We start from the raw sequence: 26,262 nt of genomic DNA, 5'->3' as shown, positions 1-26,262 counted from the left end.
TGTGTATGGATAGCCTTGCTCATGTCCATGTCCATGTGCCCTTCCCTGTGCTCGTCTGGGGTAGCTTCTTATCTTTCTGTACGGCATTCGCTGCATTTATATTTAAATGTATTTAAACGACCGACAATTTGCGAGCAGTGTCTCTCAATGTTGCAGAGAAAAAGAGTGAGAGAGAGAAAGAGGATGAGGGATTGAGGTGAGGGGTAGGGGGAGAAGGAGAAATTGTGGCAAGCGCCAAGCTCATTTATTGTGGGCTCCTTTGGCCCAAGGATTCGAGGAGCAATCCCCACCCATTTTGTTGATGCGTGAACCGCCTTGGCTACGGCTTCGGCTTTGACTGCCTGCGATGAGATAAAAGTAAATATGTGGCTTTGGCGGTTTCATTTTGGTTCAGGCTATTTTTGGACGAAGCATTCTTGCATAATTTTCAATCTATTGGAATTTACATGCAAACAAATTTGATTTCAGTTCAATTTTGAAAGGAATTTCAATTGAAAACAACTTGAAAAGACGACATCAAAGTGTTTGAGAATGAATGAGGCAATGAGTCAATGATTTGGCCATTTGTATGAACTAAATTGCAATTTCTTTCAAACCATCATTAATTTTCAACTAGTTTTTCGTTACGATTTCACTTTCGCCATTTCTTTCTTCTCACACTTGGCTAGCAATACTGTACATTTCATTAAAAAGTTTCGTACATTTGCAACTAATTTGCACTGGCACTGGTAGTAGTGAGAATAAGTTTTTGGCAACACATTTTTACTGACTCATGTAGCCTCATTTCAGATCTCCTCCTCTCCACTATTTGAAATGTGAAATTAATAAGCAGCAAACTAATTGTAGAATAAACAGAACATTCTACATTAAAGCAGGGGAATGCATGGTGGTTAGTGCCTGGTGCAGCTTCTACTTAACCCTACTCAAATATAATTAACTTTCTAAAAAGTCAACAAAATCTTGGCCGAAATACTCCAATGCGAGTGAAAACTAAAGACAACAGCTGTTAATGAGTGGAGTTTTTGGGGTATTTCACCAAGTTTTCCACTGCAGCAAGTTTGAAATTCAACCCAAAAGGAAATTGCAACGAGCCAAACGAACAATGACTCTAGACCACTTGAGCAGCCGCAGCTTTAGCTCCTGCTCCAACTTCAGATCCAGGATGCCAAGTGCAAGTAATTTACACAGCTGAGATGCAGCTGACTTTTGCTTAGTTAATATTTGTCGACTTTATGTGCGAAAAGTGGTAAAGTTTTGATCTTGAGGTTGAGCCTGAGCCGAAGCTGATGTTGGAGTTCTTGCACTTGCAGTAGAGCTATAATAGCAAGTGGCTGCTGCAACTGATATGGGTAAGAAATATTGATTTAACGTGAATTTAATTCTGAAACAGAATGGTGAGAAAACAAAGCCAAGACCACGACTAGACATGATGACGACACTGACAACAACGAAACGAAGATGAAAGAGACCGACAGCAGAGACGTCGCGTCGCCATGTCTGGCCATGCCAGTTACAAAAAACGGAAACGGAAGCTAAAGCTAAAGTAAACGGACAGAGTTCAATCTTTACCACAAGACGAAATAGTAATACTCTGCAAAGAACTTCTCGAGGTATGAAGGTTCATCCCAATTTTAAGTCTATTTTATTCTTAGTGATAAACCAAATTATTTATCTTGTTAAGTTGATAGTCTAATATTAGTCTGCATCAGCATTTGCTAAGCTTTACTTACATGCAGTTCAAAGTCTTATAACTTTATTTTAAATTATTGTAAGCCAGTTGTAATCACTTCGCAACTTTTCAATGATTTCTTAAGAATGCAGAGTATACATAAAAGCCACAATAGCTATACAACAGGAGCAGGGGACCTTCGCATAGCCAACAGTTTTTACCCTCTGTTAGACTTGTTTTGTTACTCTGCGTAGTCCAGGCAAGTCCTGGACATTTTTACGGGTTTGGTTTGACAAGTGTCAAGATTTTGCATTCTACCCCAAGCGAGCCAATTCGAAATACAATACAGGAAACTATGTCGTCAGTCTACATGCTAGAAGAAATGGCAAAATGTTTAACATTTTATTTAACCGTTTGTGCCACACCCTCGAAAAATTCCTTAACAAACGCATAATAGACAACATCGAGTCAATCATTAAAACACTCGATTTACAGCAAATGGCAATTAGGTCGTGGCAAACGAAACTTGTTATATAGGTAGTACATATTGATACCACAATCACAATAGAAACTGGCATTAAGTTACACAGAAATTGGTTGGCCTTTTCGTTTTGGTTTTTTTCTCTTTCGTTTTCCTTCGCTTATTAAATTGGACATCTAAATGGTTTTGCACTTTGCCTTGGTCATGCTTCAACCAATTTCATTTCATTTTCAACGAATTGCAACAATTTTTGCTAGTTTGGCTGGTTTTCTACATAGTTTCCATCTTCCTCTATTTTCCTTTTTTCACCATTTTGTAGTTGCTTGAGGTTTTTATTTCTATCATGTGCTGACAGTAGTTATTCTTGTTACTTTTGTTGTTTCGGTATTTTTATTATTATTTTCATCAGCAACATCATCATCGTTGTCGTACTGATGACAAACAAAATGCCACAAGAATTGTGTGAAAATGCTTTTTTGTGGAAAATGCAGCAATAACGATGGGTATTAGGCCATCGTTTAGATATGTGGGCGATTGTTGACCACCCACAAAATAAATCGAAAAATAAATGAAAGCCCAAAAAAGATTAGTTTGCATGAAGAATGCATTTCGTGTGGCTCAGATGGTTGATTGAGCCAACTCAAAGGAATCTATTGCAAAAATTTTGGATATTCAAGACCAATAAATTTCAGACTTCGCACTATAAAAATTCACTTTCGTGCGCTTTCTCCTTGGTACTTGTTAAATGTCGGTCTCAATTTCATCAGACGGATAAACATCATTCACACAGTGATGTCAATTATTTGTGACACAGTTCGGACTTTACAAAACTTGGCACTTTGGAGAGTTTGAAGGCAGGTCCTTGGGGCTGGCGTCAACATTGGCATTATCCTTTATACATCACTGTTGATAAATTGACATTTATTGGCTGTCAGTTAGCCAGTCAGTTGGTCGGTCAGTCATTCGGTCATTTTGTGAGCTTTGCTTTGCATTTGGGCGAAGGACAATGCAATAAATGTTCCCTGCATGTGAATTATACAACATGGGCCCTGGCAAAACCCCTCCCTCTTCCTGTGTGTGAGTGTCTCTGTCTGTGTCATAGATAATCTGTTTAATCATGTCTTTCAACAATTCTGCCACACAATTTCGAACTGTTGGACCTTGAACATAATATGATGCTGTATTCAAAGGACTGTCTTACCTAAGCAGTTAACACTTTCTCACTCGACTCACTGTTTTATTCCATTAACATTGGCCAAGTACAATCGCATAAGCAGATTTATATATGTGTGTTATCGGGTACTTGCCTGGCAAATATCGTAGAAAATGAAACATCATTCACACATCAACACAGAAATGTTGTGAACAATTAACCTATTAATGTTTTCAGAATACAAATGAAAAGCCATTGAACTGTTATGCCCTTTTTTGCTCCGATTTTTCTACATACTTAAAGCTGTCTCAACAAGTTTTAATTGGCAAGCATGGCGTATGATTAATATATGCTTTGGCTATATTCCCCTTGCCAATTAGTCTTCACAAGTTGCAATTAATTTTAATAGTGTGTCTCAATTACCATATTTTGATATTTGTTATGCTGGGTTGAATGGACTTGGTATGTAAACCTATAACTAGTAGGCGTTATCTCTACCACTCCACATTGAGATTTGACGAGTGCGAAATACAAAGCAGCAAAAGAACGACTCAAATTATTACCTGAAAAATCCTTCAGAATGTGTTGGAATTTCTTATATAAAATCGACACCTGAACTGCTGTGAAAAGATGTTACCAGTGCGGAATAGTGTTTGTTAGGTGGGTAACGCGGGTGGAGCTGGGTTTGGGATGTAGCCAACTATTTTATTTGCACATCTGCAGTTAACTGGAGCTGCCATTGCTGGCAGTTGGCTTCGATTTGCGCCAGCGAGCGACAACAACGAAATGCAAACAAACAAGCAATAAGGTACGTGAAAATTGTCGCCTTAACTTAGTTTATTATAATGCCACTTGAATGAGTTTGCTTTGGGTACAAATGCGGAAACGGAAACGTATGCGACATCCACCATCGGTCTTCTCGTTGTTGGCTGATGTAGGCGCGAGGGCTGCCACACATATGAAATTAACCAAGATTATCCTAAATAATTTAATATAAATCAAGCCACGATCATGTAGGATAAAAAAGATTATCTTAAATGAATATATTTCAAAGTGGTTTCATTTGTATCCTAAATGACATTGCTCACTCTATTAACTTCATCACGCACATGCAAGGTGGATTTCGTTAGAGTTCTTGAAATCTGAAACCTCTGAAACATTTCGATTAACCCTCGTATATGCTGTACATGCATGCGCCACGCTTTCATTTATGCTATCACACGTTGGTTCGTTCCAACAAAATGCAACGAAATAATACACTGAAAGCACAAGACGTACTATGGATGTTGAAGACAACAATGGATGGAATAGAAAAACCTGAGCCACCTCAGTAAAGCTGAGCGAGGAGTAACGGGAACATGTATTTTACGTTACGTTAAGGAATGGAAATGGCTGTGTGACTGGATTATCCTTATTCGATAAAGAAAGAGTGGGAACCAAAGGAAAATAGCTCGCGATATGTGAGCAGCTCCCTGCTGCTTCTGCAACGGCTTTGTCCTTTGTCCTTTGTATGCAATTGCCATTTATTCAATTTAAATATATTCCATGAATGCCACGATATAATACCAAAGGATCGACAGCATTGGCATGCAAATAATAAGCTCCAAGTGATAACAACTGTCGGTTACAAGGTGAAGAATGCTGTGGCTATTAAAATTCAAATGTTGATACAAAAATTTACATTTATTTTATGGTAAATTGTTGAACAATTTTCTTTTTTGTCCCATCAATGTAATTATTGTGTAAATACAAAAATATGAAATTAAATTTAATATGTACAATATATATATATATATATAAGTTAACTTTCGCATTACCATGCGAAAGCTACCTTACGATTTCGTAAGGATTTATTGCAGATGATATTTACCCAAATAATGATCCTGGACAATTACAAAACATTACAATCGCTTTTATTTAATATTTAGTATCTTAGAGCTAGCTGATTAAGTGTTCTTGTTTCTTTGCTGGTTGCAACCAGAATAATTCTTAACGCTACCGCCCAGAAGTGCCAAAGCTCCCTAGCTGGCCCTAAGTTGCTGACGCAGCGCGAATGACCGTCCAACGGTCGCACGCGCATCCGGTGTCACCGCTGGCTCTTGCGCAAGCGGTTGGTATTTCTGCTTTTCCATCCTTTCTGCTGAGCCAGCAATCCACGCTGAGCCAGCAGTTTGTGTGAGGGGCAGGTTGTGTGAGGGGCAGGGTGGCCTGATGTTAGTGGGCAGAGTTCATGGTGTTAACTCCTCCCCCTCCAGAGATCTGCGTCCCGCAGATTAGGGTGAAGGCGACGGACTGGCCTTTTCTGGTATCGCCAGGCCTCTTGTGGACGTCATTTTTCTCCAGGCAATGTATAACATGATACCGACACACGCAGTTCCAATGGCTTCTGTTAATAAAGATATTTTTAGCTTTCTTGATACATCGTATAGTTTTCTTAGATTTTGTGTAGAAAATTCGTGAACATATTGCAGCGTCGGGGTGTAACTTAAGGCTGTTATGTTGGAGAGAACCGCAGGCATTGCGGTAAGGGCAGAAGCAGATCGGCTCGAATAAGTCTTCCTTCCGATGGTTATTGTTTCGTTTTGGAGTTTGATAATGAAGGAGCCCTGGAGTCTTCGTTGTCCCGAGGAGGTGGTCACTGTTCCATTAAAGCCAGTGAGGAACACCGTGCTTTCGTCCATCAGTGTAACCGATTCCTGTGCGTCCCTTAGGTAATGGCATTGTGCGTTGCCGCCCTTGATGAGCCGTGGGATGCAGCCTTCCTCGTTTAGCCTGCGCAGGTTTTCTTCTTGACAAACCGTTGTATTGCCAATGGAGAGGCAATTTCCAAGGACCTCATAGGTTTCGGTTGGGTCCACTGCTATCAGGTTGGCATCCAAGACGATTTTGCGACCCTCACGGACTGTGGGGAGTAGGTGAAGTAACTTGTACCTCCTGTCGGTCACCTTGGGAATGGCTAGGACGTAGAGCAGGAAGGTCCCATTGGACATGACCGTTGGGCGGGAGAATTCAATGGCCTCGACCGCGTTCTGGTACGGGAGTCCCATTACTTCGTTTAGGATATCATCTACTTCCTTTCCGTTTAGTAGGTCCGTGTTCACCGCTCCCGTTTTAGCTAATTGGCATGCTCTGGTCACTTCATGGACTTGCCTTGCCAAAATCATGGCCTTATGTAACGTCGCAGTGGCAGCGTGTATGTCTCCGTCTATCGAGTTGACTTTTCCGATGATCCCATTTAGTTCTTCCAGAGTCCGATATGTAGCCTCGAAAAGCTTTTCGTTGATGCGGACTTGCTGGTTATTGCCCGCAACAAGACCATCCTGGGTCTTCAGAGCCGCATTCCAGTCGGCCGCATCTGGGGAGCCAGCAATCCATTTCCATGCTGAACCGAGCCATTCCACGGCCCTAGGTCTCCGGGCCGGTGTGGAAAGCAATCTTCCAGTATCCTCTTCAGCCTGATCCAAGTAGTGGTCCGCTATCATCCTTGTACGCTGGTCGGATAGCAGTGTGGATTCCTCCCGCGTGGTTTGGATTGCCTGTTGGAACTCCAGCAGATTTATGACGTGAATCAGCCGAAACACGCCGCTAACCCGCCAGACGTATCCCTGCTGAAGGGGAATTACCGGAGAGTCGTAATTGAAGAAATGGGCAGCACTTGCCTGCTGCAACATCACCATTGCCATCCTTGAAGACGAAGAGAGTTAGTAATACTTATAATATGAATTTTCTTAGGGCTAAGTATTGGTATTGGTTTCCACCTGGTTCGTGAAGAGTGCTTTCTTAATTCTTAAATATTTCTCAATTTTTGTTGGCTTTCTATATATTTTTGCCTGCTTCTTTTTTTTTTTTTTTTTTTTTTTTTACTTGTATTTTTTTGTTTTTTGTTTTTTATTATTTTTTTTATGTTGTTGTCTTTATGGAAATGGGTTGATGAGGTGGGGCGATTTCCTATCTACTCATTCTTTTGCTTTAGATTTCAGATGGGCTTTGTGGAATACCTTGCCCGTCTTTGTTTTTACTGTGGCCCTTCTATCCTCCTGTACTTCCTCAATGTTGAATAGGTTTTTCTCTTTTCCCTTAATCTGTTTGTTTCTGACAAAGATTTCCTCCCCTTGTTTATATTCAACTTGTTTCCTTTTCCCTTTATTCCGCCTGCGGATAACCGCCTCCTGTTTCGCTTGTAAGAGGCCGGTTATATCCTCTAAAGTGTTACGTCTAAAATCCGTCAAGCCTTGATAATTTATCCTAGCCGTTCTGTCTAGGAAAATATCAACTGGCTTTTTCCCGATGACGGAGTGGATTGAATTATTGTACCTATCGACAGCCATGGGTACGAGTTCGGATACTTTGAGAGTTGAGAACTCGGACTTGAGGCATCTATAGATTTCGAGGAATGTCGAGTGGAATCGTTCCACTTGCCCATTGACCTCGCTCCATTGGGTGGGAGTATGATATACGACTATGTCCAGTAGTTTAAGGTAATTGAGGACTGTGGGGCAAAGGAGCCCTCGTTCATTGTCCGTTACCAAGATTTTGGGTGCCGTGAAATAGTGCAGCACCTCCGCCAATCTTTCACGCAGGTGGAGGGCTGACTTTGACTCTATGGGAAATAGTTTGGCAAATTTTGAAAATTTGTCAATGCAGCTGAGAAATTTTTGTTTTTCCAACGCGAAGATGTCTATATGGAGGATTTCGCACGGGTATGTTGGAATTGGAGTAGGTTCCAATAATGGTTGATTGGGGTGGCGGTCGTATTTATGTAACTTGCATGTTTTGCAGGCTGCCACAATATTTCTGATTCTACTCGCCATTTTTGGGAAATAGACCCGCTCTAGTAGCTGAAGTCTTATTTCATTGGAATTTCTGTGAGCCCTCTGGTGTTCCTCAGTGATGATTCCGCAAATCGCATCGTCATCAGTCAAATAGGAGAGGTATCGCTACCCCGGGCTGAATAGTTAATGTGTCAAGTTCCCTGTCAATTTTAGCCTTCAGGTGTCTTAACGTATCATCACCGATAATACCATCAAAGCTGTTCAGGTTCGGTAACGTGTAGAATGTTAGTTGAGTGTTGTTGCCCAAAGGGGCGAAAAAGGGGCCGGTTGTAGATTTGGATACTTTAATAGGGCCTCCGGCTGACTGCACTAGGAATGGGGTCTGCAAAGCCGAAGCCCCGTCAGATAGTTCCCGACTAATAAAGTTTCTGTTTGCGCCAGTATCAATGAGAAACTGTCGCACTACCCCATTCCTATCTTCGTACTCTATGTATGGTACGCTTGAGAGGCCATGCCCATAAAATTTATTTGATCTTGGATCACGAGGTCATCGGGGTGCGGTGGGGCCACATGGGCTGCACCCTCATCTCGCTCGTTAACCGCGATCGTCGGCATTTCTTCGTACAACTGTTCGTTACTCGGAGGAGCCTCAATAGGCCTTGGGGCGCAGTCTACTCCATTAGGATCGGACACGTTTGGTGCTTCCACATGGAATAGATACTGTGCTTTTTTGAAGGGGTTAGTTGACTCGCTGGGGCTTCTCTTGACGCCCCCTTCCACTCCTTGGTTTGGGAATCGAGTCCTGGACTGGCTTGAGGTTGCCGGTTCCATTTTGATGGCCGGCCTGGTAATTTGTTGGCTTCGGAAGCCACTAGACACCGACGGGGGCTGGTGTGGGGCCGCGGTTCTATGATTTGCATAGGTCACGGGGTTGTTGAATCTTGGGGAAAAATTATTGGGTGGATATTGCTGCCGGTAAACGGCCCGTTGTTGATACGGTGGCCTAACGGGAGCGGTCGAGGAAGCTAAGTTCTTCGTGTACATGACGTTATCTAACTCCTGAGCGATTGAAAATGCCTCTGGCAATGTTCTAGGGCGATTTACAGTGATCAACCCCGCCATTTCTTGGGGTAGCCCTCTTATGAAGACCCGTAAGGCTCTTTCGCGGTACGAGCCTATGAGAGCTTCAAGCACTCCCTTGGCGTGTCCTGCATTCCTGAGTTTTGCTACGATCAAAGAGAGATGCCTGTTGATATTGTTATAATATCCCTCCAAGTTCCCATCACCGCGGACTAGCATACTCATCTGATATTCTAAAGTCCCTATGTCCCTTTTGTCCTCATAATTCGAGGCAAGGACCTTCCTGATTTCTGGCCAGTCGTCATCTGCTACGTCGCTAGAGATCAACATCTCGTCCGCCCTGCCTTCTATCTTCGACCTCAGGTGGAGGACGACGGCCCTATATATCAGCTTATCTCTTGCTACCTCATAATCCCGAACTATGGATTCAGCTTGCCTGATCCAGGTTGGATACTGGGCAGCTTCTCCCGTAAAGGGCCTTATTTCCTTGACGCAATCTGGTAAAGTTGCTATCTGCTTTAGGTCGAATTCGGTTAGGGCTTTGGATAGCGGTTTGTCCACTACGACTACGGGTTCTGAGTTTTTTCCTTCTAAAATTAACACCTTTTCTTTTTGCTGTCTTAGCTCCTCCGAAAGGGAGGCTACCTGAGAGAGTAGGGTGGAAATGGCCACTTTCATCTCGTCCATTTTTTGAGAGGGAGAAAAAAATTGGAATTCAATACGAAAGAATAGGATGGAATAGTGTGATATCTTTCAAATTAACTTTTTTTTTTTTGGTTGGTTGATTGATAAAGTATTTACAAGTAAAACAATTACAAGCAAAAAAAATGACACAAAATTCTCTTCTTTTTATTTTTTTTTTATTTTATTTTATATATTTTTTTAAAAAAAGAAGGGATAGATTTTTTTGGCAAAATAATTGTACTGAATGATTTTAGGTTTTTATTAAATCTGAGCACTCTTCACTCACCTGGGTTATTGTTGTTAGTATGGTTTTATTGAAATGATGGTGTGGTTTGTGTGGTGGTCCCTCCTTACAGGGTCAGCGTTTTTCTGTTAACGAAATTTCAAAATAATTAGTACAATGTAGGGGTTTTGTTGTGTTTTTGTTTTTTCCTTTTTTTTATATAAGTCTAATATACTCGGGTCAGCATTAAAAAAAATTCTTGAATTTGCTTTAGTTTGCATTTTTCATTACTGCATTGCTAGTTTTTTGTTTGTTATTTGTTGGTATTTAATTTTCGCGTTCATTTTTTCTTCTGTTTCTTTTGCTGTCATTCTCTTTTCTTTATTGCTGAGCGAGTATTATTTCGTTTTATTTTTTTGTTGTGCGCGTGAGCTGCCTGTTGCTGTGTCCCCCTTTGTCAGTAAGGGGAGGCTCCATTTTTCCTTTTTAGCCCAATTACGAGCCTACTTAGGTAGGAGTGGCTCCACGTCTCCGTTTGAAGGGGACACTTTCGGTGGAAGACACAGCCAGCGGCCAATACTCACTTAACGCGACAAAGTATTTTCTTAAAACTATTTTATTCACATTTCTTTATTTGTTTGTTTGCTTAAATTCTAACATTCTGCCACTCGCAACCAATAGCTGCCGCAGTGGTTTGAGTGTGTGGATAACAGCTCCACCTTTCACTCTTATTTGGTTTTTTTTCTCTTTTTTTTTATTTTTATTATCTTGTTTGTATTTCTTTTGTTTTTCTCTTAAGGAGAGGGAGAAAAAAAAGAGACCGCCTCATTCACCAATCACTTGCACAAACCGGGTGCCCCTCGGGCAAGCCGCACTGACAACCACTGGTAACTGAGTTGAGTTACTTAATGAATAGTTATCCCTCAACGGGGTTTTGAACCCCGGGCCTCCCGCTTATCAGGCGGTAGCCATCCACTTCATATTTTTGAGGCCATTCAGTTTTCACTCACTTTAACTTAAAAAAAATTACACTACAGCTCCGTCTTGTCAGGCGGCTGCCAGAGGCTTTGTTTTATTTTTTCATAATCTTTTTTCACTTTTGTTTTGTATTATTCTTTTAATGTTTTCACCGGCACTCGCGATTGGTTTTTTTTGAGGCGGTCCCTGCTCGGGCGCCAGTTAACTTTCGCATTACCATGCGAAAGCTACCTTACGATTTCGTAAGGATTTATTGCAAATGATATTTACCCAAATAATGATCCTGGACAATTACAAAACATTACAATCGCTTTTATTTAATATTTAGTATCTTAGAGCTAGCTGATTAAGTGTTCTTGTTTCTTTGCTGGTTGCAACCAGAATAATTCTTAACGCTACCGCCCAGAAGTGCCAAAGCTCCCTAGCTGGCCCTAAGTTGCTGACGCAGCGCGAATGACCGTCCAACGGTCGCACGCGCATCCGGTGTCACCGCTGGCTCTTGCGCAAGCGGTTGGTATTTCTGCTTTTCCATCCTTTCTGCTGAGCCAGCAATCCACGCTGAGCCAGCAGTTTGTGTGAGGGGCAGGTTGTGTGAGGGGCAGGGTGGCCTGATGTTAGTGGGCAGAGTTCATGGTGTTAACTTATATATATATGCAGTTGTTTGTATAGACGATAAAGTCAATAGTCATAATTGTAATAAATTTCAATACAAATAAAGATATATTGTTAATAAATTATGCATACCTATATATATTTATGTGAAATTATTACAAATTTTCATTATGCATTACGTATCTTGCCGTTATCATTGAAAGGTATTAAAAAGTTTATCTACTAGTTTTTTCGTAACAGTACTTATAAATTGAATGCCCTTTGGTAAATGATCGAATCATTAGAATAGAACAATTAGCAAGGGTATATCAATTTCGTGGAATTATTTTTTTACATTCTTTTAAAGGCTTTTCGTTATATTTAATATTTGTAATTATTTATGATGCTGTCGCTGATGTTTTAATCCGATAAATCGCTGAAGCACAAGTCCTTCTCACTCTCCATTGATTAAATTAATCATTTATGCATTATGCGTTGTTTGACTTTGGACAAGAAAGCAACAAAAACGCAACTTAATTGCATAGCACGCCCAGCTAAATCCAATATTAATTTAATAAAAATTCATTATATGATTAATTTATATAATTTTTGCCCCACCATAATCGGTTCAATGCAGCATGCAAATGCGCTTAATGAGCTTAAAACGCGCCGTTTTCCACTCCAAACTCCCTTCTCCCTTTCCTTTTTGCAGCTCCTAAAATTTATAAACTGGCCTCGAAACTTCCAAATGGAAACTGAAGCACTTATCGCAGCAACAGAAGAAGTAGAAGACTCTGAAGCTGTTGCTGCTGCTGCTGTTGCTGCTGATGATGAAGACCAAGTCTTTGGTCAACAGTCAAGTTTTGACTACTTTTTGCTTACTTTTGTTAATTAAAATTGAAAATTTCCTGCATAAGAACAAGGCAGCAGCAACGGAAGCTGCAGCAACAACAGCAGCAGCAAACAATGAAAACGTGAGAAAAACTAATGAAATAAAAAATTTGTTAAAAAAAAAGAGAAGAAAACACAACTCGCTTCCGTCTCTTCGATGGCATAACTGTTGAAAATAATTCTCAAATATTCCATTTAATTTTCTGATATGTTCATTTGCATAAAAAGTAAAGCTAATTTAATTTCAAACTGCATCACTTTGAACACATTTTCAATTAACTCTAATAAAGTTAATTAACAATTGCAATGTTCATGCTGAAAATAATAAAAAAGGAACACAATATCTTGAATTATTACGTTGGCTAAGGAATACCTTACATACAGTTGAAACGATAATAATATTCAACTTTGATATACCTAGAAAATAGATTATTAGTAGTCCGACTATACATTATCATAACTACATAAATGAAATTATTAATATACATCTGAAAGAAGCGATAAATCTAGTAAATGTCTACTAAAATTTAAATGTACATAAGACTATCTATTCTTGTGCAACATTTACTCTGACCATCTTCATATACCCCTTTGTAGAGTAGCATGAAAAACATCATTAATGCAGCGGCAACTAGCATAATTATCAACATTATCTACACTTATTTTTGTTGTCGCGCAAAAATTAATTAACAATTTGCATAATGATAAACGAAGTCAGTTAAAAGAGAGCCAGCAAAATAAAGGAAAAGTGAAATCAAAATGAATCATAGTCTCCATGCTGGCCGGCAAGAGTTCTGATTTCATAGTGAAAGCCAACCAAGTCATTTGTCGTCATAACTTTTGTCATTAAAAGCAATCCTAGTGGAGGGAGGTTAAGAGGTTAAACTGTACGTGATGGCCGGACAAAGACAGGGTGTATACATTTTTCATAACATGCTAAATATAGAGGAGACATAGACATCCACATGCAACATATAGACACAGAGACAGACAAATAGACAGACAGACATAAAGCGTGACAAAGGCAAGTCACGTTCCTTAATATGTCTGTCTCTATATGATTGCACTGTGAGGGTGTGTGTGTGTATGTTTCAGTCTAACACATTTTTAATTTATTTTCCTGCCACACATCCTACACAATGTACACTCACATATATTTGTTTTCTTTTTGGTGTGGATCTAGCCGCAGCAGCAGCCCCCGAGCAGCGGGTTAAGAGCCCCTTTTGAACTCTCAAGTAGTTGGCTTTTGCTACTGTCATTGGTCAAACTTCCATTCACAGAGTAGGCTATGCTTTTTCTGTAACGAGACAAAAGTCGTATAGTCACTTTGAATCAGATATATTTTCATTGTTGATTCGGAACTCGAACCTTTGGCATCTAACGAAAACAAACAAAAAACCAACAAAAATTAAAATTTCGCTAAAAATGTATAACCTTTTAACTCTTGTACAATCTTTTGATCGAACGCAATTGATAGTATTTTTTATGTTATCAATTGTATTCGTTTACTTTGTAATAAGATTCAGTGGTAAATCCAAGCAGATTGAAAAGAAGCCAGTAGCTGACGACCCAGGATCAAGAATTGACGAGTTCGAGCAGTATGCAGAGGAGTCCGATCTGGATGAATGCGATGGAACAACCATTGAAGAAGAAAACCTAGAAGATTTTAATGAGGGTGGCGAACCGCACAAGCAGCTGGATAAGGCAACCGGAACTGAAGATGACAAGGACAAGAAAAAGAATGAGAATGACAAGGATGTAAAGGAGATGGATGAGGACACTTTATCCATGGAGGAGAATAACGACGGCAATGATGATCGCGAAGACGAAACTTTATTGGCAACTCCTCAAGTAGAGCTCATGCAGCCAAGATGTTTGTTCTCTCGAGAATCTCATGCCTAAATGCTGTACGAAAATTTATATAATTTTAATTAAATATTCTTTTTGAATTGTTGAATATTTAAACATAACAAAAAAACCCCACTCAAACAACCAAGTCTTGGCCATCTAGGCCTTAATCCTTTCGAAATTAATTTGTTGCCTTTGTGGTGCCGTCACAGGACTTACTCGTACTACACAAAGACTAGCAAACAGGAGGCATACATACAAATATTCCATTGGCCATTTTAATTGGTTTGCTAGCCCATAATCTCTATGTATAAGTCCCAGGTGGGATGGAGTAGCAAGTATAAAAAATACTAAGTTGACAGTGGTCCAACTTGGCCAAGATGATGCAGCAGGAATATCCCGATAGTCCCCTTCTTAGCCCTTGCTTGGCTCCCTAGTCTAGACAATTTTAATGGCCATTGTGGTAAATGAAATGCGCTTAAGATTAAAAAGCATCGCTTGGACTTGGCTGCGATGTCAGAAACCGCAAAGCAAAAATAAATACAAATACGAAAAGTCGTCAGGAGGAATATGTAGTGACACGGGGATAAGAGAGAGTAAGGCATACAGAAAGAATATAAGGAGTATTCGACTTATTAACTTCCTGCAAAATATACAGAGGGAAAAATAACAAAATTTGTTGAGAGATTAAGTGGATTTAAGATTGAAAAAAAATCTAATAAGAACAAGCACACTTCTTTTAGGCCCTTTGCCAAGTTCTGATTTTCAAAATAGAGGTTTATAGACATGTACATGGCTAATATTCTATTATCAGACTTATCAGACATTAACTTTATTTAAAGTTAGAGCTATACAAAGAATAATTTCAACACTGTTTCCATTTCGCCAGAGCCTAGCCCACATTGGGGGTATCATTCAAGTCGATGCAATCCATGAAATTTTTCGCCCACATGTCCAAAAGTAAACATTTTAAAGTTCAAAAGAAGGTCCTTAACCTGCAGCCTGAGGGAGTGAGCAGATGAACACACTCAAACACGCTTACACCCACATACATGCACATATTTACACACACACACACACACATACACAAACAAACTCTCTTGTATGCCATTGCAGCTGCAGTTGCATTTGCAGTTGTTGCCTTTGTGCTGGAGTTGCTGTTGCTTTGGGCTGCTAAATGAAGTGAGTGTCAACGCAAATGCAAACAAATGGGGAAAAAAGCATAAAGCAAGAAAAAAAGGAGCGAAAGGCGTCACAAATCAACAGAGGACTTTCATCACAGGAGGTAACAGAATCCCCTATGTTTCTACTGTCATTTCATTCCCTTACCACACGAACCCGTATTCCTCATCCTTTAAAACCAAATGAGGTCAGCGCTCTGGGCGGGGTTTTAATAAAATTAATGCACTCAAATGTCAGGACAAAGGCAAAATACATTAAAATAAAACAAAACGAAGTGTCACTCTAAATATAACTACAAAGAGAAATAAAATAAAATACAATGAAATTTAACTTTATGTAAATTCAACTCATGCATTTTCCGTTGACATTTACACAAATGGCCGGAATTTGTTGATTGATATGAAAGACAACAGTGTCAATAAAGGAATTGAAATTTGCCATCAATCATTTTGTAAGTTAAGTGCGAGTGATTGTATCCTGCAATAGCAAAGGGCAATCAAGTGTTCGACTAGCAAAAGTAACCAGATCACTTTTTTGCAACGGGAAACTCTTGACGATCTGAATCGAAAGGATTCTTAATGCTGATCAAGATTTTATATTCAGTTTCTGGGGTCGGATGGCTAGTGCTTTCGCTTGCCTGATGTAATAATTTATGAAACTTTTACTTCACTTAATTTCACAACATTTCTTTTCTACTATCATAGAGTTGTTAATCAAATTTCATTTCATTTGGCCTTAAATATACAGTTGTGTGTGCTAAATTATTTTCATCATGGAAAAATCCGACGACTTCTTTGATCCATTTCTCATTGGGCCACCAAAAAGTGGGCAACGTTTGGACTTTGAAATACCTTTGTATTTCACCTACTCAGAGCCAGTATTTGAGGTAAAGCCGGAGCCGGATATTCACCCAAGGGTAAAAACAGAAATTTGTTGAAATATCATTATTCTGATTTCTTCTTTTCTTAGATTTCTCTGTCAACACCTAAATCCAAAACAACCACAATGACTTCAGAGCAAGTGAATTACTATAAATGAGTAAATTTAAGTAATTACTTTAAATTTTTCGGCAGCTATATTTCCCCACAAAAAACCACAATCTCAAACAATCGGTATTTAATTCCAATTAGCAAGAAATCTGTGGCTAAAATTTTACTATCATGGCCAATGCATCTTTCAATCCATTTAATATTGGGCCACCGGATAGCAATGCTAGTTTGAACATCAAAATTCCTACATGTCCTTCCTACCCACCGCCAGTGCATGCTGTTACACCCCAATTCAAGGTACATACGAATCGATCCGTTTCACAGGACTCCATGCCCGAGATGCAATTGAACTTGGCCGAAATGAAAGGTGCCAAATCACAAATTGGCGAAGTGGCTATTTCAAAAGCCATCAATGAGGAGATGGCTACATTCAAGCAGCTGGCCACTGCTACTACTCATGAACATCAACGCATTCATGCAGGAGGCGGCTCGGAGATGAGTCTGCCCCACAACATGACGAAAGATGGTTCGGACACGGTATCGTTGCAAACATTGATGCCAGTAAGAGTGTGCAGTAATAGCAGCAAAGAGAGCAGATTGTGTGAGATGGGAAATGGGTTCACCTCAAAGTCAAGTGTCAGATCGAAAGTTTCTAGGAAAAGTCATGTATCCGATGTCACCAAGGCTTCCAGAGAAACTGAAGGAATAGGGCTGAAGTCACAAGGTGATTCAAATTTCCATTTAGAATCAACACATAGCGCAAAGACTGTCATCAGTAACCTGTCCAAAGCTATCAAGGATTCTAGGCACAGTTTGAATTCTCCTCAAGCCAAATCTGTGAATGCAATCTCGAGAATAAGTCTAAAATCGAAAATCCCATCGGAATTGACACTTGGAGCAAAAGATTCTAAGCGAAGTTTTTTATCCAAGTCCAGCAATGTCCCTCAAGAAGCAAAGTCTGACAAAATGTCAACTAAAATGAGTATGCATTCACATGCCTCTCAGCCTACCAAATCGAGTTCAACTATTAAATCGCGAGCAACCCTGAAAAGTTCGAAGAAGTCTACGAATATTTCTATAAAAAGTTCCGACAATAATATTTCACTTGAACCTCCTAAGGATACAGCAAATGATTCTGATCAAATATCTCATTATTCAGTCAAGTCGACCAACAACAACCTATCACAAATGTCTCGACAAACAAGGAATGTATCTCATCACTCAATCCACTTGGAGAAAAAACCTTCTTTCCGCATCTTAATCGAACAGAAGAAAAGCACTCAAGCAAAAAGTGTTTCTCAACGTTCTATCAACAAGGTGAAGGATCTTGGGCCCAGCGTTTCGAAGCAGTTGAAAAGTTTCATTAAAGACCACACTCCAAGTAAAGTTATCGAAGAGGCCAATGTATTAGCCAACCGTCTTAAAGCTGGCAATGTAAGTTCATTTAGGCGCCTTAGTCCACTGATCAGCACCTATACAAACCCCGAACCTGAGAAGCTTTGCCGTGATGATCGCATGTCCCAGTGGTTCAAGGAAGCGGTGCTCTCCTAAAACAAAATACACAACATCCAATCAAAATTAAAGCTTAAACTAAAACTTTATTCGTTGCAATTTCAATTTCTATTTAATTTTTGTCCTTTTTTTTTTTTGTTTTATTCATTCTATTGCAACTTGATTTGCGGTTGAACATTTTGCTGACATTTTGGGTCGTTAATTTAAATGCTCTGCAAAAAAAAGAAAGAAAACTGTTGTGGTTAGTTGTGCGTTCAAAATGCGCTGGGTCATAAAATATGCATAAACATTTGTTTCACTTGCATAAAAAACACAAAAATAAATTTATTTGCATCAATAGAAAGTTTTTTTTGTTTTAGTTTAAAGGGAAATACTGTACATGCTTTTGACGATTGTAAAATGTTATTTTAATTATAACACAAATGCAGCTAAAGGCGAATCAAAGCGGAAAAAATTGAAATCCAGAGAGTGAAATAAAATTACGTATATATGCATATAGCTCTTTGTGTCTTAAAACAATTTTAGATTAGTTTCAAAAATCTAAATTTTAATTTAACATGTTTTTAAGGAAATTGCTAATAGCTTGACCAGATATAAGAAAAAAACAGCATTGTTTTGTCTATATCGAGATTATTACTCCAAATTACGAATCTACTTAATCGTATTCTAGATCTTAGTCGGCATTTGTTGACCTTTCAGAAATGTGATGTTATCACAAAACTCAAAAGTTTCTGATTTATAAAAAAAGCTATTTAAAATTGCTGAAAAAGTTTTAGAAAAAATGATCTTTTCATCTTGACATACTAATCCGGCTAATCCCATATTATGGCAAGTGTATACATAAATATTTAGCTTGTCTGGTTAGGGGAACAGTGGGGAGAGTTGGGGAATGAGTAAAGAAAAATTTTCATGTTGACCATGTTGTTTGGAAGCATTGTGGTTAATTTTATTTATTACAGCGCAAAATGCTAATTGCAACACAAACCATAACAGCAACAAAATTAGTCGGTTGCTAGCTGCCTAATCAGCATCTGGATAGCTGTTGTTGTTGTTGTCGTTGTTGTTGGGTCTGCAACAATTATAACAAATGTTCATGGCATATACTAACTACATTTAATTGCATGTCAATTTGTTAGCACTGAAAATACTCGCATGGTCGGATGGATGTAAGGACTTTTGGAGGTGGCAAATGGGAATGATGGTTGGGGGGTTGGCCAAGTAAGTAGGCCACAAATAAATGAGCCGAGTCCATAAAATATGTAAATGCAAACCATTTTTATGGTTCCTACTCTTACTTCTCCCACTTCATTTTTCTTCCTTTTTTTTTTCCTTTTTTGTGGCATCAAATAAAGGAAACAACTGCAATAATGGCCACCGAGCATAAAGTACCACCCAGAAATAACAGCAACAAACAACTTTGCCAAAGTGCAAAAACCAGCAACAACAACACCAACAAAGGCTTCCCAAATGAAACAAGAGAGGCAACGAGGCGCAGGTAGGGGCGAGACACAGAAAAATATATTTAATACGAAAACTTTTGCAATAACGGAAATGAAATGGAAATGGACGCGCGCCAATAGACATAAATGTGTGCGAGGTGCTGCTGCCGCCACCGACAACAGGATACAAATAGGACACGACTGCAGCAACAGCAACAGCAACAGCAACATGAACAATATCAATGCAGGCCATGTGAAACAAAAGGGCTACACAATGCAAGCAAATATACTAAAAAACAGGCACACCTACATACACAGATCTCAAAAGTAAAACTAACAATATCCGCAAAAAGCAATTGCACAAAGCCAAAGAGGCAACAGTCAAGACCATAATGTAGGTAGGCACTAGAATAATAATCGAAATTGAGAAGTTTTCCATGCCTACTGCATCAATGGGCACTTTCGACTGATCCTGATAAATACCTCTCCATACACAATAAAAAGTTCCCAAATGAAAAGATTTCTATTAGTTGCGATTAGTATCAAAATATATATATATTCAACATCTCAGCAACGAGAGTCCAGTTTAGTGTTATTGGAAAATATGTGACCATTGTCCAATAATTGAAGTCCTTGTAACCATTGTCCAAAAATTGAAGTCCTTGTAACCATTGACCAAAAATTGAAGTGCTTGTAACCATTGTCCAATCATTGATGAAGCTTCTGAATGTATTCCAAGGATAAATGCGTAATGATCAAGATCATGATGATATACTCACCTTATTTAACGGATTATATTATGTGTAAGAAATGTTTTTAATTCATCACTTTATTCTTAACCTAAGAGAGTAAAAAAGTATTTATTTTTTTTTTTTTTTTTTTTTTTGTGTACGAATGAACAAAGAAAACTAAAATAAATATTTTTCGGTGCTAGACTACACCTATGCTGAAATAACTGAAAAATTTGGAAGTCATTGCTAACTAGACCAGATAAAAAGTAAAAAGGTTTTGCACTCCTTTTTCAACTATTGTAATATCTACAAAAAAAGAGCATCAGCGCGACAAAAATTTTAAGTACACTTGATCTTTTATACAGACAGACGGACTAACAGAAAGATTTGGCGTATCATAAATATACATTTTACAAATCCAAAAAGCTTTCTTCTGCCTGCTACATATGCCAATTCACTGCTAACTTGAATCCTTTTCTTCAGTGTCCTTCAGTGACCTAAGTTTTAGAAATTACTAAGTATACAGTTTAATTTTTAAGCCAGTGTATTACAATTCGTATACCCTTCGTATACTGTTTTATATGAAATGCTTCCGCGCGCATAAAGTATAAAAATTCTTGTTCAGCATCAGAAGCTTAGTTGATATATCCATAACCGCCTGTCTGTCAATTTTCCCCGCTAAATTAAAAGCTGCTAAGATGAAACTTGGTACTATTTATAACCTACATTAATGCAAGAAGACTGTATGAGTATTTAAACTAGGCTATGGTCAATGTTATCTTCTTTGATATTTTAAACACATTTTTATTTGAATTCCGATCACAAGAAAAAATGTAATTGGTCTGGATCAAAGCGATTGAAGGAATCCAACTTCATTATAGTTCACGTAAAATAAATCTACGGTTTTACCTATGGGAAAAAAACACTTGTAAGTATTTTTCAAATAAATTCATTGGAAATCTCTGTTTTTCGGGTTTTACAAAAAGCAAACAGATGTTACAAATGTTCACATTTAATAAAATAAAATTAAAAATAAATCTAAACGCTCGAAGACACAGATGGTTTTTTTTCGTGACAACTTTCTTTTTGGCAAGTAAGTAATTTCTCTTTTCAGGTAAAAAGGTAAATTAATTTCATCTAAGAAAAAGCAACAAGAAAAGAACTCAGAAACTGCTTCTCTTTGGCATAATTAATTGAAAGTGCACACACAAAAACCTCTCAAAATAAACTGCAATTTCAGCAGCAGGAACAGAGGCAGCAGCAGCAACATTTGTACAAATTGCATCTACTTTAACGCTTAAACGATTTCGCTTTTATATATTATTTGCCAGTGTGTGTGTGTGAGCTGTGTGTGTTTTATACTTATTTACAAATTGCTTGTAATTACATGTAAAAGTATGAAAATAAATTAAAGCGTACCTTTTGCAGAGAGTATTGCAAAATGGCAAAAGCAGACGTTTTGCAGTGAACATTACAAAATTGGTGTTTAAACAGGTCGCTCACATTTATCAGCATTAATTGTAAAACTGGAGATTCTGTATATGCGCTTAAGATAACAATATTTAAATCTTTTCAGTCCGAACAGAAATCGAAACTGTTTCGTAGCTACATTTTATTATGTCATTTAAATATTGTCATTGGGAATTTTTTTAAATTACAAATTGGGAAGACTTGCAGTTCTTAATTTTCTAAAAATATCAAAATTAATTATGTAATACTTTAGTCAGGGAACTAGAGTGTATTTCAATATCGGTACGATGCGTTTTTTTGATACATTTTGCATTGCAAATAAGTCGAATTGATGGAAACTTAACATTAAAAACACGAAATGTGTTTTCATTGTGAAAACATTTGAATTATTTCCCCACAGAAGTATTCATACTCAATTGTAAAATTATTGAAAAGGTTATTAAATATTTTAAGTATGTCAATTATTATACACAAACCATGAATAAATTAATTAAAAAAGTGCAAAATTTCAAGTGAATGAGGTATCAATTTCACTTTTAATTAATAAATGCTTGGTAGTACAAAAGAAAATATCTGATTAGCTATGTGAAAGATTTCTTTATTGGAGTGTCGTGCTGATAGAACAGAGTTCCCTTTCTATGTTCACCCTTTGTTTACCCTTTGGGTTTCATGTCAGGAAAAAATCATTCGACTTTTTGTTTTGCCTGAATCCAGACCAAATTTAAATCTTTCGGTTTCCTGGAAAATAAAAACTAAAACTGTTTAGAAAACCATATCCAAAAATTTCAGCAAATACAGAAAAACAAAACGAAATTTCCGCAATGTCCACATCACATAGGTCATCTAACGCTGGATCGTTTCAACAAGGTAAGCCCGGTGTTTCCCGAATACCGCCAAATGGTTTGGTCGTCTATGGCAACGGACTGGTCTTTGGCGGCAATGTGTATCCCGTTCTGGTCGATGGTGTTCCCATGAGTTTACCAGCTGCAGCGCAAGAGGCAGCGGCCATGCAGCGTTTCGGGATGCAGCTGTTAGGACAGCCTCAACAGCCTCAATCTTATGGCCAAAAGCCAGGAATACAACAACCACCTGAAGCATCGTTTGGACAGTCGGCACAAAATTTGCCCAGGCAGTTGCAACAGCTGCCTAGACAGCAGCAGCATCAACTTCTACTGCAGCAGCAGCAGCAGCAGTTACAGCTGCAACAGCTGCCACCCCAGCAGCAGCAGCAGCAACAGCAACAATGGCAAAATAGCTACGGCAACATGAGGGCTATGGATAGTAGGAATGGCAGTGACATTGCAATGATGCCGTCACCGCAAATGTTCAACTATAATCACGACTATGGTTATGTGCCCACTGGAGCCGAATCGTCAGGTTGGAATGGTTATGCGTCCTGTCAGCCAATGGATGCCAGCAAACCATTTGCATTTGGCTGGAGTCCCACCGACTGAACTGAACTGAATTGAATTGAACTGTACTAAGCCGTATTGTGGTAATACAATCAACAATTTGATTAATTGATTTGTGAAACCGAAAGTTTAGAGATGAGGTGATTGGATAGTATTAGTACATAGTTGCAAGTTGAATTAAATTTCAAGTTAAACCAATATTATTTATTGAATTTGTATTATTTTGTATGATATCTTTGACCATTTACAGTAGCATATTTAATTTAATTTTAGAATTGCTTTTGCTGATCTCATTAATTGCCGTTCTTTTGGCATTTGCAAATCGAATTATACAATGTTCGAATATTGCTTTTCAAGAATCAATTATTAGTTAAATCAGGCAAGAGAGAAGCAAACTAAATTCACACTGGTAATTAATGTATCTGGCCAATTTATACATGTGAGTGTGCAGATGTTCAATACTTGGCCTAGAAGCATTTGCAAGCAAGAACAAATCAAATAAACCTGAAAATTTGTGCACAAAATTAAGATAATATTTCGCATGTCAAATATTTGTGACAAATCAAAACCAAGTCAATAATAAATTGGCCTCAAACCCAAAGTTGAACTAATAATAATTGTAAAAGTAAATCAATAGAGCGGAAGGGCAGGGAACATTCAAAAGCTGCAAGACGTTAGGCATGACAAGGCTTTAGGGGCCAAACCTGTGTGTGTGTGTGTGTGTGTGGGAATGTTCGTGTGAGTGTGTCAAAAGCTTGTCTTAAAATTTATGATTACATTTATAGGCAATAAAGACCCTGCCTTGAGCGAAAATGTGCCACAAAATTGTTTGGCCTGGTCTATCGTTAATTCAATTTTATTACGCATACGCAGTCTATGTATGTGTGCAGGCCGGACAAGGCAAAGACATGCACTAAGCAAATTGTGCGTATGCGTGTGCGAATCTGCATTGCGACAGTTTCAAGCCCATGTGTTTGTGTGCAAGTGTTGACTTAGGCTTCCTTTACCCATTCCCTTCAACCCACTCCCTCCGATTGTCGAGTGTGCAGCAATTAATTAGTGTTCTTTTGTTTGCGTATCCTATTTGTAGCCCATTTGCCTGTTCACTTTCTGCCCGACAACGTTAAGGGATAACTATACAAACGATTGCAATGTTCACTTTCTCAATTTCGATTCAGTAAATCGAATCTAATTGATTTATCTAAAATTTATACAAATTTACATTTGAGTTGAAGTTTAGCTAACTAACTGAATGTGGCTAACCAATATTTTGTTGTATCCCAAATTTATTTAGTAGGACCCTTGTAAGGTTAATTTGTCCAACTAACTATTTATTTAAAAAAACATAAAATGTTATATTTGTTAGTCTCCTCTATGAGGAATTGGTAAGAAGAATTGGTAAGACAAAAAAAAAACTGACTGCAGGACTATTCCAAAACGTGTCTTGCTTTTGCCTTCTAAAGAGTAAACTGTGACTCTCATATTATGTAATCCTGTTTCGTAACTACAAGTCTGGTTTTATAAACGCAGAACGTTTCTTGTTCTCCTAATGTCCTTCGGTGCCTCTGGTTTCTACAGAACTTAGGTATAAGTTTACACCAAGCTTCGGTGATTAGTTGTTGAGATTATGCCTCATTAATTTAGATGGAATGGACAACATTAATGTGCTTAGAGAAAACCATCAATAATTTAATTAGATTAATTCAGATGAGTTTTAGCTATGCTTGGATTGTTTATTGTGTCAATAGTATTCCAAATTGTTTTTTCGGCTTATTCAATTGTTGAAGGCAATGGTGAGTTTTCTGTTCTAGAATCGGCATCTGATTGATCATATTGAGCACAGCTAAAATCTTAAAAACCCCAAAGATTGTGGGTGGCTATGGGATAAACATCGTTGATGCTCCATACCAGGTTTGGATTGCTCTACGTTCCAGGCATGAGACGTATTACGGTGATGGTCGTTTTTGTGGTGGCTCTGTGATATCCCAGCGTGCCATACTATCGGCAGCCCATTGTTTCTACAATGTGTAAGTACCCTACAATTCCTACAGTATTATGCTGTTTTATAGACTTCTGATTCTTCCACAGAGCACTTAACTTTCCAGGGGAAAATGTGTCGAGTCTTATTGTTATTGTTGCCGGTAGTGCTTCTGTCAGGGAACCCGACAAGTACACCAAGGAATATCGTGTACAAGAAGTCATTATACATCCTGCCTTTAATAATATTTCGGATAACGACATTGCGTTAGCATTTTTGATGGGTTTTATCCCTTGGAATTGGCCGCAAATAAAAGCAGTGCCTCTGGCCGAAAGGCCACCGTCTGTGGGCGAAATATGTCTAACCAGTGGCTGGGGCTATGTGAATGAGGTGACTTCTAATCAAATCTATAATAATTCCATGTTATATGCTTCAATAGCTTTCACGTATTTAGATGGGCACTCCTTTCGTTTTACGACAGGCTAGTGTACCAATTTTAAGTATTGAACGTTGCAGATTGGCTTATCCTGAGATGCCTACCTCTCAATTATGCGCAGGCTACTCGGGGGCTGGTAGCAGGCCCTGTTATGGTGATTCGGGCGGTCCCTTAATATGTTCTAATCAATTATCCGGCATTGTGTCTTATGGCAAGTCTTGTGAAGCTCCAAAAATTCCCGTAGTTTATACGAATGTTTCGTATTATATTGATTGGATACGACAAGTCAATTCATCATTTGACTATTCCCTATATTCATATACAGATGCTTCTACCGGGCTTATAAATTGCAATTTTGAAATTATTTGCTTAACCACATTACTTATTCTTCTAGAGTAAAAATGAATATTCTCATTATCGACTAAGTTACAGATCTAAAATACACCAAAGTTATGCGGTAAGTTTTAGTGAGCCGATTCTATTTGGTTGAAACTGATAAAAGATTCAGGCAAATTTTCTGGCAACATCTCGTCATATGTCATACGGAACATGTGCGATAGGGGGAAGAGCTCATCCCTAATGTAAGATCCGTTTTTAATTAAACTCAACTGCAAACAAAGTCATAAGAAAGCTGGCTAGGACCTTAGCTATCGTGCAGTGAAACCCTCGTCCCATTTCATAGCGCTTTTGACACGCAGCTGAGGTTTTGTCAGTGCGCACACATACACACAGTTGAATGAAAG

At 38.5% G+C, this 26,262-nt stretch overlaps 4 protein-coding genes and 1 long non-coding RNA gene across 10 annotated transcripts; 3 read left to right on the top strand and 2 right to left on the bottom strand.

Moving 5' to 3' along the window:
* Nucleotides 1–5,194: 5,194 nt before the first annotated feature.
* On the bottom strand, nt 5,195–11,676 carry LOC124460247. Of its 2 annotated transcripts, XM_047010747.1 has the most exons (3): nt 11,311–11,676; nt 10,194–10,208; nt 5,195–6,987 (listed from the first exon to the last, which is right to left on the bottom strand). In XM_047010747.1, exons 1-3 carry the CDS (start codon nt 11,340–11,342, stop codon nt 5,577–5,579), a joined length of 1,458 nt encoding a protein of 485 aa, XP_046866703.1. In that variant the 5' UTR covers nt 11,343–11,676; the 3' UTR covers nt 5,195–5,576. The 2 variants fall into 2 exon arrangements, with proteins under 2 accessions (XP_046866703.1, XP_046866704.1); XM_047010748.1 differs by lacking the exons at nt 10,194–10,208; nt 11,311–11,676 and adding an exon at nt 7,062–7,145.
* A 4,596-nt stretch (nt 11,677–16,272) lies between these two features.
* On the top strand, nt 16,273–18,158 carry LOC6644467. Of its 2 annotated transcripts, none has more exons than XM_015178008.3 (2): nt 16,273–16,438; nt 16,522–18,158. In XM_015178008.3, exon 2 carries the CDS (start codon nt 16,713–16,715, stop codon nt 18,090–18,092), a length of 1,380 nt encoding a protein of 459 aa, XP_015033494.2. In that variant the 5' UTR covers nt 16,273–16,438; nt 16,522–16,712; the 3' UTR covers nt 18,093–18,158. The 2 variants fall into 2 exon arrangements, with proteins under 2 accessions (XP_015033494.2, XP_015033493.2); XM_015178007.3 differs by having other exon boundaries at nt 16,273–16,468.
* A 1,860-nt stretch (nt 18,159–20,018) lies between these two features.
* LOC124460281 lies at nt 20,019–20,372 on the bottom strand. Its single transcript, XR_006954205.1, has 2 exons — nt 20,272–20,372; nt 20,019–20,215 (listed from the first exon to the last, which is right to left on the bottom strand). It is a non-coding gene; the product is annotated as an uncharacterized LOC124460281 (long non-coding RNA).
* A 1,979-nt stretch (nt 20,373–22,351) lies between these two features.
* Nucleotides 22,352–23,303, top strand: LOC6644466 (GATA zinc finger domain-containing protein 10). Its single transcript, XM_002066761.4, has one exon. It carries the CDS (start codon nt 22,515–22,517, stop codon nt 23,145–23,147), a length of 633 nt encoding a protein of 210 aa, XP_002066797.2. The 5' UTR covers nt 22,352–22,514; the 3' UTR covers nt 23,148–23,303.
* A 1,489-nt stretch (nt 23,304–24,792) lies between these two features.
* Nucleotides 24,793–25,936, top strand: LOC111518819 (cationic trypsin-like). 4 transcript variants are annotated; one of them, XM_047010812.1, is made up of 4 exons: nt 24,793–24,898; nt 24,949–25,132; nt 25,194–25,473; nt 25,565–25,936. In XM_047010812.1, exons 1-4 carry the CDS (start codon nt 24,826–24,828, stop codon nt 25,916–25,918), a joined length of 891 nt encoding a protein of 296 aa, XP_046866768.1. In that variant the 5' UTR covers nt 24,793–24,825; the 3' UTR covers nt 25,919–25,936. The 4 variants fall into 4 exon arrangements, with proteins under 4 accessions (XP_046866768.1, XP_046866767.1, XP_046866770.1 ...); XM_047010811.1 differs by having other exon boundaries at nt 25,538–25,936; XM_047010814.1 differs by having other exon boundaries at nt 24,794–24,898; nt 25,523–25,600.
* Nucleotides 25,937–26,262: the final 326 nt, after the last annotated feature.

This window comes from Drosophila willistoni, assembly GCF_018902025.1.
Source record: "Drosophila willistoni isolate 14030-0811.24 chromosome 2R unlocalized genomic scaffold, UCI_dwil_1.1 Seg167, whole genome shotgun sequence".
Classification (NCBI taxonomy): Eukaryota; Metazoa; Arthropoda; class Insecta; order Diptera; family Drosophilidae; genus Drosophila; species Drosophila willistoni.
The sequence above is the reverse complement of the archived record's forward strand: the minus strand, read 5'-3'. Positions and strand labels throughout refer to the sequence as shown.